The following is a 19,539-nucleotide window of genomic DNA, read 5'->3' as shown; positions in this document are numbered from 1 at the left end:
AACTGAATGTACTATCAGTGGCAGATTTAATCTTGCTACTAAAAAGTTACTTTTAGGAGCGAGGACAGTCGCCACAAAAACTACTAACATTTGTGACAACATTTATCTTGCTGCTGAAAAACAACTTTTAGCAAGAATAAAAATAGCCAAAAACAATTAAATCCTGAAGATTTACTATAGACAATTGAATTGTCTAAAATTAATATACTGCTACTAAATGTTTTCAATAACAAATAACAAACAACAAAAGCATTCCAAAGCCGAATATTATAAATACTTTCATTACTTAAAAGTCAACTGCATATATATTACGTACATATATATAGTACTTCGGTTCATTGTGTGCATATACATATGATTCAAAAGCAAAAACTTCCATTGTATGCATATTACATATGATCCAAAAGCAAAAACTTCCATTGTATGCATATTACATATGATCAAAAACTTTCATTGGACGCCTTGAAGCTCCTCTTTTGGCAGCCCCATTGCTTAAGAACCTTGTCCCTGCTATTAAAAAAAACACGGGATCACTTTGAAAGTTCTCATAATCCAACACTAATAATAAACTAGAGCACATAAGAATCTAAAATTCAATGACATAATAGTTCCAACACTTTATAAAGATAAAGGTTCATACTTCATCTACTTTACCAAAAGATGGCTGTACCATGTTGTAACTCAGTTCCAAGGAAAGCAAATCCAAGAAATATGTATAAGATAATATGAGCCAAATTGAAAAAGTATTTAGGCCTAACTATAGAGTAACATAATCCTAATAGATACCATCATGGCAATATATTTTTTATCATATCTTTAATATCCATGCAATACTCATCAAAATTTAAAATTTAGTATCAAATATCATGATTGAGTTACAAAATCTAAACCTGCACATATACATCAGTTCCTACTAGCGGTGTACATATAGGACGGGTCTATCAGTTCCCAAAATTGCTATGGGATCAAGTTGGTATATATGCTTCTTCTTTCCATCAATTTCATCACTTAAATTTAAGGTAATTTCTAAAAAATATGGCAAGGGTAATTGCTAGAAAATAACCTCAACTAGTAACAATCGCTAGAGAAATTCCACACTTAAATCTAGGGGTGGGTGTTCGGTTCTTCGGTTCGGTTTTCTCATACATCGGTTTGGCTACTTCGGTTCAGTTTCAATTTTTTCAATTCGGTGTTTTCAATTCAGGCTTTCAGCACCACAGTTTCAGCAGGCAAAAACTAGAGTACTCTAGTATGTGTAGGCTATGCAGAGAACCAACCAAATCTTAACTCAAATTCTCGGCGATGTCAGCATTCATTTTTTAACAAAATGCAGTCATTTCAGTGCAAGAACAACACCAAACTTACTCAAGTTTCAGCCAACATAACACACCAGCAGAACGATCAGAAAGGCTCAGCAGCTATCAAAACAACAACCTTGTCTAGTGTAGTATTTGTTTAAACACAGAAACCTTGATCAGGTATAGTAACCTGTTCATTTTTATGCAATGACTTAAGCCAACCCAGCCTAGAGCATTAGAGACAAATCACACACACGCGTGAGAATCAAATGGCATCCGTGTGTTCTTTGAACCAAAGTCATCAACTCAATCACACAAAGTGTGAGAGTCGGCTTCCATCATGGCATAGGAATGCTCTTTAAAGAAAAAAGAACCGATGATCAACACATTCAAAATGAACCAGATTATCCTAGGAAACAAAGAACCACAAACAACATCTATGTATAGCCTTGGGATGGGGTTACAAATGCCGTTTCAATCATGCCTCAAGATGCGAGGTTCGGCTGGGTTATGTATAGCAAAGAACACCTTTTCTCCGGTTTTGCATGAAGCCACAAATTGGCTCAAAATGCCACAAAGATGGCTCGAACATAGCTAATATCTTCTTTCTTCATAAATTCGAAGTTATTAGTCAAGTTTCCTTTTTAAATCCAACCCATTCCAAGAGCATTAGAGACAAATTAGAATATGGCAAAACTACAAACTACATTACCGAAGACTGCAAACCAGCAATTTGTTTATGCAGTAACAGCTGGTGTTTATGCAAAAAAAAAAAAAAAAAAACAGCTGGTGTTTATGCAAAAAAACAAAAAACAAAACCACCTATGATAGAGGTCCGTTTTCTGTCAAAGGGTGTGTGAGTAGGAGGTTGGACCCAAGGATTGCATGTTGCAAGGATTTTTGTAACAGGTAGGGGAGTTAGAATAGGGCAGCAGCAGCATTCTATCTATCTTTTATCGGAAATATCCAAAACACCAATGTCATAGCCACTTTGTAGCCTTGGTTGTTGCTGTTGGTACACAAGGTGTTTGCCACAAGGTGTGCATAAAGGCAGCATTTGTTGCTGCTGGTGTAAAAAAAAAAAAAAAAATTTAACGAAACACAGGAAAAACTGCTCCTCTTTTAATAAACCAACACATTAAACGATCGGAAAGGACAAGAAGAAGGAACGTTACTTCTAAAATCAGCAACTTGAAATTGTAACAGAACTTTAGTAGCAGCGAAATACAAAATTCTGCTAGAAAATCAGATTTAGAGGAACTAGCCAACAACTTATATGGAGCAAGACACAAAATAGTTTTCAAAAGTAAGAAAGAAGAATTGTCAAGGAAAGGAGAAAACTTGTTAAGAAGGAGCAAGAGCAAGTACCTGTAGAATTCTAGTCATGAAAGCAGCCATTTGGTCTTGGATCATCTTGTCAAATTCTCCTCTCATGTGTGCACGCTCCTCTTCCAATTTTTTTTGCAAATCTTCTTCCATCTCTCTTTTTAAGTCGATAGCCATCTGTTCATTTTCTTCTTGCAACTTTCGGTTCAGTTCTTCTTGGAACTTCCGGTCCATATCAGCTTGCATCTCTTGACGCATAATTTCCATCGCAGAAGACACGCTAGCTTCTATGTTTGCCTGCTGCATTTGAGTCTTTCTGGGAGGCTTCTTTCCATATCCAAAACCACGAACATAGCCTGATCTCTGACCAAGAATGGATGAATACATCTCTTCTCTAGTCATGGGATGCTCAACCTCTTCAGATTGTTGTTCAACAACAAGTTGCTGAAGCTGGCCCTACATTTATGCATAATCATTTACACCAAGACATAATAAACATATGAAAGTAGCAAGTAATATGATGGAAAGATAATAAGGCAGTGATTTTAGGGAGTTACATGAATTTGTTGGGATTTTGAATCCAACCACACCCGTTCTCCATTAACATTCTTATGTGTATGTTGGATCTCCCACACTTTATCTGGTGTGTCCTTTTCTCCAGAAACCGGATCTCTCTACAATATAGTTTTATAGGGAAAATTTATAAGCAGATAAATATATAAATAACAAAGCATTATATGTTATAATAGGGGAACAATAGTATTTTCACCGTAGATTCTTCTACTTCTGCAAAAGACCTTGTACCACAAGCATGCTTAGTTATTTGCTTTGCCCTATTTCTTTTGTTTCTCTCACTGACAATTTGCAATAAGCCAAGAGTTAGGATAACTTTATTCAAAGAGTAAACACACTTTGTATTTCGTAACTTCCAAAATACTGGTTATTAAGTTACCTTGAATTCCTCACTTCCAAAATACTTTACTAGGTATTTCCAGTCCTCCAACTGAACATCCTCAGGTCGATGAGACAATCTTTCTTCATCAGTAGAATAACGGAGGTAATCAGTGTGCAATCGAGCTTTCCATGCTCTAAAAAGCCTTTGCATACTACTTATCACAAAGCCTTGCAACTTATGCTCTCGCAGCCCGCCACAAACTTCAAATTTGTTCTGAACATATTGTAACATTATATTTGATATAATAATCATATGAATAAATCATGAATCTAAAGGAAATATAATATTGACAGTAATTTGTTACCTTGACCTGTAACCACATTGCTTCTCCGTATTTCAAAACAATCTTTTGCCATTTTCCCTCTCGGAACGAGATATAGGTCCTCATGATCAAACCAGAGTAATTAACAATATCTCTAGCCCCGGAACCCACAGCTCTATCAATGTCATCTGGAATCATTATTGTGATTTTTCCTCCATACTTAGTTTTTATATCTACTGTTTTAGATTTATATTTTCCCCTTCCTCTCTTTTTATTGATGCGAGAAACTGCAAAGCAAAAAAAAATATATCATCACTAGTGATTTATATATATCAGCTACAAAGAGTCTTAACTAACAAAGAGAGTGAATTTATCCGGCAGCTCTGGCCGGAATTTCAATAGATATGGGGGAATATAAGATTTTCTACAATGCAGATTTTAAATCATATGACATTACAGGGAGACATTCGAGTTCAAGAAGTATGGTTCGACGGTTCAAGCTAGCGTACATTTAATGAGAAAAGTTACTATTAGCATTAGTGTCATGAAATGGTTGGTGGTTGCCTTCAATATGGCATTAGAAGAAAAGAGAAAGATAGTAAAGAGATGGCATACGAAGGAAGAACCTTGACACTCGAAGTTAGACTTAGCACATATTTAGTTAATAACCGATTTTAACGAGACACTCGAAGAGGAAGGACTTCTACTAATCCCGCATCAAAACCAATCCCCGGCCTTGAAATTCCTAATAGACACACGGGAACGACACGATTTTCAACCCGAACCAAATAATTTTCATAATCATGGAGGACTTGGTCATATGGGAGGATTGGGAGGATTTTTTTCCACAAAGAATCAAAGATTCGATTCTCGAGCTTCCGGTTTCATGGATTTCCCCTTAACTCCGACGTATCCTACCACATCAAATTACCCATTTGGATATACTCCCGCATATCACGGGCCACATGTTCGTAATGCTCAAGACAAAGTACAAGCGAGATAGCAATCTCAAGTTTATGTTCTTACTTGTTGGTTTTCTTGTGCTCATTTATTTGTTGGGCTAAAGAATGGATTCGTCTTGGCTTTTTTAAAGCTAATGTGGTTTTTTACGTGAAATATGTACATTTTGAATACTTAATTTGGTTCTAGCTCGTTTCTGCATTCCCTTTGGGTAAGAAAACCAAATAACACATGCTCTTGATGGCTTGTAATGCTTTTCAATGTGCTTTTGGATCCAAGAAATGAGGACGAGAAAAATAAAGGTTCACGACAAGATGTTCCGATTCGGACGAAAGGTAAAAGGTTGACGGAAGAATCCAAAGAATGCTCGATCTCAGAGAAACCTTATAAAAAACACAAACCATGAAAATTTACCAAGTCATTCTCAAAATAAACGGTTTCTTTAATCTTAGCGAGATTTTTCTCTCCAAGCAAACCAAGTTCTTAGGCAAAGATTGTAACATTATCAATTTAAGAAACAAATCAAACAAAAATGAACAACCCCACCTTAGAGCGACCAAATTTACGTCTACATTCATATCCAAGAATCACCATGAAAAAAGAATCCCATAGAGCAACAAAACAATTCAAGATCAGAAAATTTAACGGATAATTCTGAGAAGAAATAAGCATTTGAAAAGGATCAGGAAAATAAGTCTACCCCATAATAATTGTTATGTGATGATGAATGTCTTTGTTCATGGGAAAATATAAAACCCTGAGAGAAACCACGTATGTATGTATGTGTCTTAAACCCCAAATTCTTTATACGATTCTTGGCTCTAACGGTAAAGCCCGTAGATGCACTTGCCATTAATCAAAGGTCATTCTCCAAGCCGCCTCTACCCTAAAGGAGGATTTACAATAGGTCATTCTCCTTTTACGAGGGACTATAACAGAGAACTAACCTGCACCATTTTCAGCCTCTGGAGAGGGGCATGCATTTTCTTCTAGATTCCTTGATGATTGTGTCTCTGGAGATGTTCTTTGGAGAGGGTTACATGATATTTGTCCGGACTGTAGAGTTCCTTGACTTGGGTTACTTGATTGTCCTATCTCCAAAGGTACCTCGTTAATCCCTATTGATTGTATTTGTGGTTGAGACGTCGTTCCAGAATTTCCACGTCCTCGAAAATTGCCACGTCCACAGCCTGTCCCGCCTCTCCCGCTTTTACCTCGTCCAGTTCCTCTCATTTCCTGCAACATCAGATTAAAAAAGGATAAGTATCATAATCAGAAATTAAAGATGATAAAATATATATTTATATGTTGGAGAAAATATCAATTCATTAAGCAAAATATTAAATCAATCATTTATAAAAATGTGAGACATTTTGCTCACAACTGTACCTTCATTGATGAAAATGTTAAGAGTAAACCACTAGTTTTACTTAAACACTGATTCTATCTATAAAATTAAAGCTACAAACATCTTGGTTTTTAGTTTCATGTCAGCCTAATAAGAACAAAAATACAGAGAACTTCTCAAAACAAGATGTAGTCATCTATATCATCAGTTTTTGCTTCTTTATCTTCAAGAGGATGTATCATTGTCCTCTCCATCATTATCATCAAGTAACTCTTCTTCGTCTTCTTCATTCTCGGATACATCTATATCATTGTCATTAATGAAATCATCTTCCTCATTTCCTTGGTCATTGGTACGCAAAACAGTTTGTGGTTCAATATCATCCCTATGTAAAGACACCTCAATCTCAGTTTGTTGGTCATTGGTACGCAAAATATTACATTCAACTTCCTCTTGTTGATAAACTTCTTCGTTAAGTAATGCTTCATCTTCAACTTCAGGAATATTGAAAAGGTCGCGAGGATTTGTCTTTACAACAACAAGCCAATCTTTATTGACCATGTCATTCAAGTAAAAGACTTGCTCGGACTGAGACGCCAACACAAATGGCTCATTTGTATTCAAGGCACAATGAGTATTCACACTTGTAAAACCATATTTGTCAATTTTATATCCTCTTCCTAGGCGAGCCACATCCCACCAATGACACTTGAATAGGTAAACTTTCCTGTTCCCCACATAAGACAACTCATAAATGTCCTCTAATACACCATAATACTCCTTATTAGGGTCTGAATCATCTCCTCTAACAAGAACTCCACTGTTTTGTGTTTTTCTCACAAGCTCTTTTGTTTGAAATCTAAATCCATTCACCATAAATGTTGAATATCGATGAACCAATGGGTCAGGACTGACAGCTAAGCTTATGAGATCATCATTTGCGCATCCTTGTGCAGATAACACAAATATCTACAGAAACAAACAACACTATTATGACCAATATAACACCTTGGGATAATTACACTAATAGTAAAGTGTCATTTAAGTAAACACCTACACGTGCACGAAACCAATCAAGAAACTCATTGTTATGCATCCTATGAGCTCTCATTGATCCTTGACTTTCAATCTCTCTCGTGTATTCCCTACATTTTGTGTTAATGAAGATTAATTGAATTGTCTCAATGTGAAATTATCTTGGAATAAATAAGAGACTTACTCCAAGAATTGCGACACCTCTTCACAATTTTGAAGCACATACATGCATGCTTGGTTGAACTCATCATGAGGTAGCTTCATGCTATCTGTAGCAGCACCTTTTGGTTGCCCACTGTTTTTAAAGATGGACATCTCACCCTTTGACCTAGATCCATCGTCATTTCTAGTTGGTTTATTGAACTTGGTTGAGATATTCTTTAAATATCGTGAGCAAAACGTGAGGCTTTCCTCTGCCAAATAACCTTCTGCAATTGAACCTTCTGGACGACCTAGGTTGCGTACATATGACTTAAGTGTTCGCAAATACCTATATATAGATTTCTGATTAATATAATTGTAGAATATGATATTCTAAATATGTGGCATTTATATTATAGAAAGACACGTTACCTCTCAATAGGGTACATATCCCGATATTGAACTGGTCCACCAAGCTTTGCCTCTCTTGCCAAGTGAATTGTCAAATGAATCATGACATCAAAGAACGCCGGAAGAAAAACCATTTGAAGTTTGCACAATATGATAGGAATTTCAGCCTCTAGGATATCAAGATCTTCAATTGTCAAGCACTTAGAGTATAGATTCTTGAAAAATTTGGCTAAGGCTATAATTGGTTCACAGACTTCCTTAGGCAACAAACCACGTATAGCTACTGGAAAAATGTCTTGTAATAATACATGATGATCATGACACTTCAATCCATGTATCTTTTTCTCAAGTATGTTAACACACCTTGAAATGTTTGATGAAAAGGCATCTGGAACCTTCAAATTAGCTAAGAAATCACATACCTTCAACTTCTCTTGTAGGGACAATGCATAGCATGCCGCCGGTAACAAAATATTGTCCCCATCCTCAATTGGATGCAATCCTTGCCTGATTCCAAGGTCCACCAAATCATATCTACTTTTCAACGTGTCCTTTGTCTTTCCAACCATATTCATCACAGTTGATAAAATATTATCGGACACATTTCTTTCTATATGCATCACATCAAGGTTATGTCGCAACATAAGATTCTTCCAATAAGGCAATTGAAAAAAGATACTCTTCTTCCTCCAATTATAAGCATTGTTAGAAACATTACGCTTTCGTTTTTGCACTTTACCATAAGTCACATTGCCCAAATCTTGTAATTGCATAAGTGCTTCATCACCTGTTAAAGGGCTAGGTGCAGCCCCCATTTCCACTTTCCCATCAAATAACACCCTGTTTCTACGCCATGGATGGTTTATGGGAAGGAAGCGACGATGACCCATATAACATAACTTATTACGTAAGGAAACTGATTGTGTGTCTTTATGGCAACAAGGGCATGCAAGCTTGCCTTTGGTTGACCATCCTGAAAGGTTCCCATATGCAGGAAAGTCATTAATCGTCCACAGGAGAGCCACACGCATAAGAAAATTAGATTTTGAGTGTGCATCATAAGTCTCCACCCCGTCCCATAGTTCTTTCAACTCTTCAATCATTGGTTGTAAGTATACATCAATATCATTGCCTGGACACTTAGGGCCTGGAATAAGAAGTGTCATCATGAAATATGGATTTTTCATGCAATCCCATGGTGGCAAATTATACGTAACTAGTACGACAGGCCAAATACTATGATTGGAACTCATATTCCCATAAGGTTGGAACCCATCACTTGCTAAACCTAATCTAACATTTCTTAACTCAGTTGAAAAAGTAGGATGACGCTCATTGAAAGATTTCCATTCTATTGAGTCGGATGGATGCCGCAAGACACCATCATCAATATTTTCTTCCTTGTGCCACCTCATCTTCTTTGCCGTCTCTTTTGCCATGTATAATCGCTGAAGCCTTGGTTTTATTGGAAAATGTCGCAATACTTTATGAGCTACTTTCTTGCCTTTGTGTCCTTCTGACTTCCATCTAGACTTACCACACTTCGGACATGATTGGGCATTGACATAATCGTGCCAATATAAAATACAATCATTCTGACATGCATCTATTTTGGTGTACCCCAAGCCTAGGTCACGAAGAACTTTCTTCGCTTCATAAAAAGATTTGGGTACAAATGACCCCTCAGGAAGAACTTCTTTAAAGAAGCTCAATAACTCATCCATTGATTTGTTGCTCCAATGGTTAAGACACTTCAAGTGAAGTAATTTAACAACAAAAGACAACTTTGAGACTTTTGTGCAACCAGGATAAAGTTCTGTCTGAGCATTTTCTAACAATTTGTAGAACTTTGTTGCATGCATATTTGGCTCTTCATTGCCCTCAGAAGAATTAGTATTATCCTCCACATTCATATATCCGCAAGCATCGTGAATCATTTCAGTAATATTATCCTCTTCAATGCTATCATCTTCGACTTCATCATCAACTCTAACTAACACTTCTCCATGCAAGTCCCACACTTTATAAGAATTCCAGAAGCCCTTGTTCAACAAGTCTCCTCTTACATTAATCCTTAGCTTGAACACGGTGTTCATACACCCTTTACAAGGACATCGAATAATAGTGCTCACCCCGGGTTGACTGAATGCCCAATTAAGAAAGCTTTCTACTCCATCTCTATACCTTTGGTCAACTCTATTCCTAATATTCAACCAACTTTTATCCATTTCCTATTTTTCAACAAAAAAAGGAATAAATTAATTAATTAGATTTTTCATAATGATAAACAAAGTGGAAAAGTCTAAGAAGAGGCCTATGCAAAGGCGTCAGCATGAATAAGTCAATATAAACTTCATATTTAAAAAATTAATATATTCATAACTAAAACATACTCTACTTTATATGAGAGGTGCATTCCAATTATCAGAAGAATAATTGTGATTAATATAATTTACGAGGAATATGATCAATAAATCATGCAACTATATACAGCAACCACTAGAATAACTCCAAGTGCAGCCAATGTTTTCTTTAAAGGACAACAACATGTACCAAACATGGTGGCCATTTAAACCACAGGTATGGCAAGCCTATCGAATGTAGTATCTATTCTTTTTACAGAACAAAACCAAAGAGAAAAAATTCCCCTCAAAGTGTAGCATTTGTTTTTATCAAAGTAGCAATAGTTCATAGCAAACAACAAAGAGCCACGAGTTAGTAGACTAGCTGAACCTTTCAAAAATGCACAAGTTATTATGCTCAAATGGTAATTAAAATGCAGCAAGAATCTCCAGGTTCAGCAGTTCACAACAGTATTAGCAAGGCAAAAGCTATGCAAGTGATAATCTTATCCCAAACAAGTGTCAACAATAGAGTTTGGAAGCATATATATGCAGGCTATGGGGAGAGTTCTCAGAAAATCATCACTTTTTGGCGAGGCAATGGTCGGCGAATATATAAAAGACAAAGGACAAATGGCTGGGAAACTCAACCTTAAGACATGACTATCCCGCTATTTTTCGATTGCTTGTCATCCCGACTCTACCATCACTCAAAACAAGATTGGGCACATATAAACATCACACCGAGGAATCTTCAAGAAAACTTAGGGAGGTTGAAGATCTAGTCGTTTCAAGCCACATTGAACGACATCCTACTAAATGAGCATATCACGGACAAGTTCAAATGGGGAGGTGCAAGTGATGGCGGATACACCTTTCCCAGGAAAGGATATAAAATGATTATGGAACAAAATGGAATTACCGATTTATTCCTTGGAAACTAATCAACAAAAACCAAACTATCTGTTTTATTGGACTAAGCTCTTTATGAGGCATGCTTGACCACTGGACAACCTTATGAAAAGGGGAATTCATATGGCTAATAGATGTTACATGTGTCACGGGAATAAACCAACAACCATCTGTTTCTCATTGTAGATTTACATTATATTTTTAGAACATGTTATTCACTTTTTGGAATCGTTGGGTTATGCCTCGCACCATCAAGAATGCTATCGAGTCTTTCCAGCATAGAAGGGTTGATAACACCATCAAGAACATTTGGAGAATGATACCTCCATCAATTTTTTGGAGCATATGGAAGGAGAGGAATAGAAGATGCTTTGATGGATTATCAACCCCAACACCAACCTTGAAAGCAAACTGTCTTTTGTATTTATTTAGTTGGGCAAATGTCTCCCCTGTAGATTCACATGAAAACTTTTTGGACTTTGTTAGCTCACTGTATTTAAGATAGTTGTTTTGACTGTAGAAAGCTAACAAGGTGATTTTTGCTTTTGAAGCTACTAGGTAGCTCTAACTTTACCTATAATTTGCATCTTCTTGATGCCTGATGCTAATGATAACAATTATTTCATCAAAAAAAAAGTGTCAACAATACAGGACTTGCCCAGCTTGCTTGTAACAAAAAACATGACTAAGTTAGAATCTCGAGTGCGGCAAACTTTGTTTAATAACAAAAGTTAAGATCCTAGGTAAAAGCAACCATCTAATTAGCCAAAAAAAAGCAACATGACAGCTTTTAAGAAGTGATGGAAAAAGTTTTTGAGTAAGAAAGACAATGCGAGTACTTTGATCGGGACTTGGATATCATCACAAGTAAACACACAAAGAGGCGAATTTGTTAGAGAAAAAACAAACTTTCAAACGAGATACATGTTTTATCTTTTCAAGCCTCATGCCAACAAGTATCTACCGGTATTCAAATGAAATTATGCAAACAAGAGAGATGGTCTTCTACAACTAGGAGGGCTTTTATATTTGTTCACTAAATGCAAAAGAAAAATGCTTATACCAAATCTTATTACCTCCAAGGAAATGACCAAATCGTTCGCTTAGATCTCACTAAAAAGTGTTCTTTAGGACATGCTAAATTCTATCTCTAAAAACCAAAACCGTTGTTTCGAGCTTGTTTAATGTACAAGAAGAATCGGAAATCAATACTTAGTTTTTGAACAAAATCACGGCATTACTTCAGCGTATACAACATTTAATAAACTGTCAACCGCAAACTCATCTGATGCACCACAAATCGAGTTATAACGTCCATATTATCTAATAAGCACAAGAATGAGATTATTTGATCTTTCGATCATGTAAAAGTATCGTACATTGTTTAAACATCAGGGAGTCTCTTGACAAGGCAGTATCACATGAATACAGCCTTTTCGAAACTCAATACGATTTAATCAATAACTAGTTTGCTGCATATGCAACTTCGGGATATTTGAAAATATAAATAAGGACATTAACTGCTTTATCAACATTTAAAAATGAAGGGGAAATGCAGCGATTCGTGTTTGCCTTCATATTTACTAACTTACACATACACACACAAAAAATCCAAAGAGTAGAGAATATTGGGCTGAAGTAAATAAAGCAGCAAAGAAAACTACCTTTACCAATCTCTCTTTTAAGAAAAAAAAGTACATGTTCTGCATATTAAATACTTCAATAAATTTCTTATAACTCAATACTTGAAAACCAATAGAATACATCTTCAAAGCTAAAAACCCAGATAAATTTAATCTAAAAGAAGCTCTTTTCTCTGCATAAATCACTACATTCAAAATACCCAATGTAATATGAACATCCAATCACAATAATAACATCAAAAGGCCTAGAATTTCAAAAAGAAACTTCCAGCTTACCCATTGAAAGAGATAACTCAAAAATGACTGTCAAGATCGAGAATCGACAAAATATGAAAAATAAAAATAGGGATAAACATGAATGGTACCTTCAAAACTTTGAACAACTTCAAAACTCCAAACAACTTCGAAACTTCGTACAACTTCAAACACTTGCAGCTTCAAACTTCTAACTTTGAACTTTCTTCCGATTTAGATAACTCGATTCCTATAGATTTTCGAATGGGTTAAAGAAATGGAGGTGAAATTTGCCAAAAATATGTACCATCGAAAAGGAATTTGAGCACGTACCTGATGGAGTCACAATTTTTACTTAGGGCTTTTGGGTCTCTAAAATATGGTCACATTTTGTGGTATTAGCATACAGATTTAAGAGATTTGAGCGAATTGAGTAGTGAAAATTTGAAGAATTTTCAAGTGAGAAGGAGAAAAACTTTGTACAGATATGGAGGAATAAACTAGAAGAAAGACAACTATAAGCTTCTACTTTCTACTTTTCACTTTCTTTTTATTTTAAAATTAAATTAATTAGACTATTTGGAGCGACCAGGTCGCCACAAAGGATATTCAGGGGCGACTATTTACAAGTCGCCACTAAAAATATGGAGGCAAAATTTTGGTATTAGCGGGAATGGAAAATTACAGAATTAGCGACACCTATTAATGGCGACCTATGATAGCTCGCCACTAAATATTTAGTCTCTATTGCAATACCGAACATTATTTGTTGCCAAGAGACACGAATATGTAACTATTGTAATCCCGCGTCGCCACTAGATGTTCATACAATAAATCTTGTTTCTTGTAGTCAACCACTATATGTCTATTATTGTTGTGGAGACACAAAAAGTTAGTTGCCTTCCAACTTATGGCACTACCCGCAAAGAGTAAATTATAAGATATCTCAATGATCTCCTTCTATCAAGATTACTCGCAAAATCGTAATCCACATAACCAAGGACCAAGAAGCCTTCATTTCTCATCTTATTAGACCAACATTCGAAAAACCACACTCACTTAATTGCTTCCCGCTTTTTCTGAGAGAGATGAATCGACTAACCACACTCACTGCCTGAGCAATATCAAGCCGAGTGCAAACTATAGCATACATAATGCTGCCAACTGCACTAGAATAAAGAACTTTTGACATGTACTCCACCTCTTTCTTTGATTGTGGCGCCATCAAAGAAGAAAGCTGAAATGTTGTGCTAACGGTAAAGTAACGAGTTTACATTTATTCATGTCAAACCTTTGAACTACCTTCTCCATATACTTTTTCTGTGAGAGATGTACCTCACCGTTCTTCCTATGAATCTCCATTCCAAGGATTTTCTTAACTTTACCTAAATCTTTCATGTCAAACTCTGTGCTTAGCTGTTTCTTCAAATCATTTATCTCTGTCATACTATTAGCAGCAATAAGCATATCATTAACAAATAACAGTAAATAAATATTTGGATTACCATATATTGTCAAGTGATACACAAAGCTATCAAATTTACTTCTCCAGAAACCTTTAATAATCATGAACGCATCAAATCTCTTATACGACTGTCGTGGTGACTGTTTCAAACCATACAAAGATTTCTTCAATTGACAAACCTGATCTTCTTTTCGTTCAATAAGGAAACCCTCGGGCTAATTCATGAAGATCACCTCTTTAAGTTCACCATGTAAGAATACAGTCTTGACATCAAGCTGATGAAGCTTCAAATCATAATGGTCAACCAAAGTTAGTAACAAACAAAATAAGTTATGCTTCACGACTGGTGAGAAAATCTCATTGTAGTCGATTCCCTCATTCTGACAAAATCCCTTAGCAACCAATCTCTCTTGGTATCTATTATCTTCTACACCCGGAATGCCATCCTTTTTTCTGAAGACCCATTTGCAACCAATAGTTCTCTTCCCCTTTGGTAGACTCACCAACTCCCATGTCTGGTTCTTGTGCAGAGACTCCATCTCTTCGGTCATGGCTAAACGTTATTGATCAGCTTCACCACACATAGTAGCTTCTGTATAGCTTGAGGGTTTCGGATCCTTTATTTCCTCCTCGGTAGTAGCTAATGAATAGGCCACAAGATTAGCTTGCGAAGGCTGAGGATAATATTTTGGATTAGGCTTCGGAGTTCGTTTGTCCCTTCCAGTAGCTATACTGTATGGTTAACCTTCAGGTACTACTATGTGAGCTTTTTCATTATCTGACTCCACCTGACTCACTTAATTCTCCTGCTTGGTGAGTTTCACATTTTCCCCCACCATTTCTGTTGTAAGAACTTTCTGTCCTGCAAACTCAATAGAAGTCTTTCCAGGATCAAGCATAGAGGCCTTATCAAAAGTAACATCTCTACTGATTACAAACTTAAGAGGATCTAAACTCCATATTCTATATCCTTTTACCCCTTCGACATATCCTATAAATAAACCTTTTTGAGCTCTAGGTTCTAGTTTTCCATCACTTACATGATAATATGCGGGACATCCAAAGATTCTAAAGTATGTGTAATCAGACGGTTTATCTGACCATACCTCATTTGGAGTTTTGAAGTCAATCGCCAATGCTGGAGAACGATTAACAACATAACAAGCAGTATTCTTGCTTTCGCCCAGAACTCTTTAGGCACCTTAGCATTACAGAGCATACATCGTCTTTCTCAAGAAGAGTGCGGTTTATCCTTTCAGGTACTCCATTCCGTTGTGGTGTATGCCTAACAGTTCTATGTCTCAATGCACCATGAATCTTGCAGAAATTGTCAAACTTTTCATTGCAAAACTCAGCCATTATCTGTTCGAAGACACTTAATTTTTCTGTCACACTGATTTTCAATTAATGTCTTCCAATTTTTGAAATTCTCAAAGATATCACTTTTAGCCGTTAAGAAGTATAACCAAACCTTGCATGAAAAATCATCAATAAAAGTAAGAAGATACCTCTTTCCACCCTTGGATGGAACCTGAGATGGACCCCATAAATCTAAATGAATGTAGTCAAGTAGCCCTTTGATTTTATGCTTGCCCGTGCTAAAGTTGACCCGTTTCTGCTTTCCAAGGACACAATGCTCACAAAAATCAAGTGTACTAATCTTCTCACATTTCAAAAGGTTTCGGTTGCTCAAAATTGCCAACCCCCTCTCGCTCACGTGACCTAATCTCATATGCCACATCTTAGCCTTGTCATCATCTGGTAACTGTGAGGTTGCAGTATTCACAATACCTAGAATGGTGTTGCCCATAAGCACATAAAGACCACCCTCCAGTTTGGCCTTTAACATGACCAGAGAACCCTTGGTCACCTTGCAGATTCCACCTTCACCCGTATGCTTATATCCGAGCTTATCAAGAGTACCAAGAGAGATCAGATTCTTTTTCATATCAGGAACATGTCGAACATTAGACAATATTCTTAGGATACCATCATGACATACGGGCTGAACCAATGCCTGCTATTTCACATACTGCATCGTTACAGTCCCACTCGTCTGCTATTTCACATACTGCATCGTTACAGTCCCACTCGTCTGCTCGTAGCTATTAAACCAATCTTTTCTTAAGCACATGTGAAAGGTACAAGCTGAATCTAAAATCCACTTAGCTGTCTGAATGTCATCTGTTGAAGCAGTTAGCACATAATTTTCTCCAGATGTCTGAGCTACCTGAACCGTACATGCACTGGCTGTTGTTTTATCAATCTTCTTATTCGGGCAATCCCTCTCAAAGTGACCCTTTTGATGACAACCCCAACATTCAGCATCCTTCCTACTCACCCTTTTCCTAGACTTTGACCTAGCTACTGATTCGCTTCTCCCTCTTTGGCTCGAGTGACCTTTGACCGTCAAACCCTTACCATGGTCCTATTTTTCACCATTGTTGATATGTTTCTTAATTCATCCGAATTCAATGCATGTCTTACCATCTGCAACGTGACCACCTCCTTACTGTACATCATTGAATTAACTACATCTTTGTACGCTAGTGATATATGTCTTCGTACGTCGGTGATAATGAAAACAGTAGAGTGCACACTAGTTCTTCATCCCCGACTTTAATATCAGCATAAGTAAGATCCATAGTCAATTTATTAAAAGCATCAAGATGATCCTATAAATTTTTACCTGTCTTCATCTTGAAGGTGTGTAAACGTTGCCTTAACAACATTTTAGTTGTTACTGGTTTCTTCTGGTAGAGATCTTCAAGTTTCTTCCACAAACTCGCAGCTGTTTTCCCGGTACTGACTTCACATAGCACGCTGTTTGATAAGGATAATTGAATTGCGCTAAACGCATCCATCTCAATCTTTTGCTTCTCGACCTCTTTCGTATATTTGGTATACGAGCCGTCCAAAGCATAGACCGATCCTTCTCTCCGTAATAATGCCAGGATCTTGATCTTCCAGATGTTAAAGCTATTACTTCGCCCATCAAAATTCGCTACCTCAAACTTCATAGATGCCATAGTCTCCTCGTCTCCCAGATCTCACAACCTGTAGGCTTCTGATACCAATTGTTAGCGCGGAAGCGATAAAAACACAGTAATTAACGTGGTTCGGATCGATGTGATCCTAGTCCACGGAGAACGACCGACACTTTTATTAATATCAAGGGAGAAAGTAAGTTACAAGATTGAATACTCTTAGGCTTTATGTTATGTCCTACTTAATAAATCCTAGCTAGCATGTATTTATATTATTAGGTCTAATCCTTTCCTAGAAAGGATCTAAATCCCAATCACACTCGAAAACCAACAATGAAAAAAGTTTTCTTTTATTTCTTTCCGCTTTTGAGTAGGAATTGACTTGAATATCTTCTCAACTTCACAGAAACTTTTAACATAATTATATAAAATCATTTATTAGACCATGGATAGATAAAAAATAATTAATATCTTTTCAAAACGCACTTATTTGTAACAGAATTTGTCTGAGTAAAACAACATTTAAAATGGGATAAAGGCAGTAAATTTCAAGATTATTTTTTAATTTTCCTATGTAAGTACATGCAGTAGCATTAAAATGAAGAATTAACCATATTAACAGCATGTTCAAGCCTATGGTAGAAAAATAACCCTAGTCCCGATAACTTAAAAATATTAGTTGGTCAACCCTAAATTATTCATTTTATTAGCTATATTTCTTCTCTCTCTAAGAAGCTCAAACAATCATTGTTTCCCCCTCCTCTAACGACAATGGCTTCTGTAGATGTAGGTGAACAAAAATTCATTGGGAAAACATGTTGAACACTAATGACTTATGTAAGTGATAATTATGAACTAATGAACTTTTGAACATCAATGGCTTCTATAAGTTGTTATATCAGCTCAAAACTTTTGAACTAAAATTAGTTGGGGGTGAGTCTCATAGTTATCATTGAAATTCGCTAGGGAAAATGGTGACTTAGATATGTCAGTGAAGGAGTTTGTGGTGGAAGTGTGATGATTGTACTCCGTGTATACACATGTATAAACACAATATTTATGAAGTGTAAATATTATACGGAAAAGGCTCAAATATGCCATCGAACTATCGGAAATGACTCATGTATGCCACTCATCAATAGTTTGCCTCATTTATGCCATTGAACTATCGGAAATGGCTCATTTATGCCACTCATCAATAGTTTGGCTCATTTATACCATCGCCTGTTACGAAAATAATTCATCCATGCCATTTTTTATTAACGCCAGTTTTACAATACCAGATATGACACGTGGCCTCCAATTAGATTATGGTTGTGGGTCGGTAGCGTGTATGGGTCGGATTTTTTATTAATTTGGGATTTAAAATTGGGTTGGTTTAATTAAACGACGTAGACCTCTAATTGGAGGCCACGTGTCATATATGGTATTATAAAACCGGTGTTAATGAAAAATGGCATGGATGAGTTATTTTGGTAATGGGCGATGGCATAAATGATCCAAACTATTGATGAGTGGCATAAATGAACCATTTCCGATAGTTCGATAGCATAAATGAGCCAAACTATTGATGAGTCATTTTCGATAGTTTGATGGCATATTTGAGCCTTTTCCGAATATTATATAATGTGTATAAATAGATTATATCTGTATTGTAATGTGTATATTGGTATTGGGGAGGGATATACACGTGGATATACCTAATATACATGGATACAACAACAACAACATACCTAGTTAATCCCACAAGTGGGGTCTGGAGAGGGTAGTGTGTGCGCAGACCTTACCACTACCTTGGAAAGTAGAGAGCCTATTTCAAATAGACCCTCGGCTCAAGGAAAAACATTTTAAAAGCAGTTCAGGAAAAAGAAGTAACGGAAGTGAAGAAGCCACAACAAAATACTAAAGAAAGCATGACGAAGCACTCTGAAATAGGCTAAATATGCATGGATATGCATACTACATATCCCTATATATCTTGTGAGGGTGAGTGCTGGTGGTTGGAATTTGACAGTAGGAATTGCCATGGGGGTCGAATTAGAAGTTGAGTTACGAGGATTTCATCTGTGTTTTTGGATGAAGATTGATTGTGTTTTCAGAAAGAGGTGTTGCAGACAACAGTAGGCAACTTTTTTGGTGACTCCTCTAGTGATGGCTAATGGTGGTGATTCTGTGGCTGTTCTTCTCTATCTTCTAATAATTTCACAGTTTCAGCTTCAA

General features: G+C 36.5%; 2 protein-coding genes across 4 annotated transcripts; both read right to left on the bottom strand.

Moving 5' to 3' along the window:
- Positions 1-251: 251 nt before the first annotated feature.
- On the bottom strand, positions 252-13,372 carry LOC132057171 (uncharacterized). Of its 3 annotated transcripts, none has more exons than XM_059449637.1 (8): positions 13,201-13,372; positions 12,999-13,117; positions 5,749-6,037; positions 3,884-4,128; positions 3,577-3,792; positions 3,182-3,298; positions 2,667-3,080; positions 252-510 (listed from the first exon to the last, which is right to left on the bottom strand). In XM_059449637.1, the coding sequence occupies exons 3-8, from the start codon at positions 6,032-6,034 to the stop codon at positions 493-495; spliced, it is 1,296 nt and encodes a 431-aa protein (XP_059305620.1). In that variant the 5' UTR covers positions 6,035-6,037; positions 12,999-13,117; positions 13,201-13,372; the 3' UTR covers positions 252-492. The 3 variants fall into 3 exon arrangements, with proteins under 3 accessions (XP_059305620.1, XP_059305621.1, XP_059305623.1); XM_059449638.1 differs by having other exon boundaries at positions 252-507; XM_059449640.1 differs by lacking the exon at positions 3,577-3,792 and having other exon boundaries at positions 13,201-13,371.
- Positions 6,323-10,221, bottom strand: LOC132057170 (uncharacterized). The gene is made up of 4 exons (XM_059449636.1): positions 7,758-10,221; positions 7,369-7,674; positions 7,207-7,294; positions 6,323-7,118 (listed from the first exon to the last, which is right to left on the bottom strand). The coding sequence occupies exons 1-4, from the start codon at positions 9,962-9,964 to the stop codon at positions 6,375-6,377; spliced, it is 3,345 nt and encodes a 1,114-aa protein (XP_059305619.1). The 5' UTR covers positions 9,965-10,221; the 3' UTR covers positions 6,323-6,374.
- Positions 13,373-19,539: the final 6,167 nt, after the last annotated feature.

The sequence above is a fragment of the Lycium ferocissimum genome, chromosome 5, assembly GCF_029784015.1.
Source record: "Lycium ferocissimum isolate CSIRO_LF1 chromosome 5, AGI_CSIRO_Lferr_CH_V1, whole genome shotgun sequence".
NCBI lineage: Eukaryota > Viridiplantae > Streptophyta > Magnoliopsida > Solanales > Solanaceae > Lycium > Lycium ferocissimum.
This window is presented reverse-complemented; position numbering and strand designations above follow the sequence as displayed.

Bases quoted from the DNA above. Each gene is read 5' to 3' on its own strand.
- LOC132057171 (XM_059449637.1), bottom strand. From the start codon at position 6,034: ATGAGAGGAACTGGACGAGGTAAAAGCGGGAGAGGCGGGACAGGCTGT. The intron at 3,793-3,883 runs GTAACAAATTAC...CAATATGTTCAG, and splicing joins CAATGTGGTTACAGGTCAAG to AACAAATTTGAAGTTTGTGG. The intron at 3,081-3,181 runs GTAACTCCCTAA...GCATAAATGTAG, and splicing joins CAAAATCCCAACAAATTCAT to GGCCAGCTTCAGCAACTTGT.
- LOC132057170 (XM_059449636.1), bottom strand. From the start codon at position 9,964: ATGGATAAAAGTTGGTTGAATATTAGGAATAGAGTTGACCAAAGGTAT. The intron at 7,675-7,757 runs GTAACGTGTCTT...ATCTATATATAG, and splicing joins GATATGTACCCTATTGAGAG to GTATTTGCGAACACTTAAGT. The intron at 7,295-7,368 runs GTAAGTCTCTTA...CACAAAATGTAG, and splicing joins GAGGTGTCGCAATTCTTGGA to GGAATACACGAGAGAGATTG.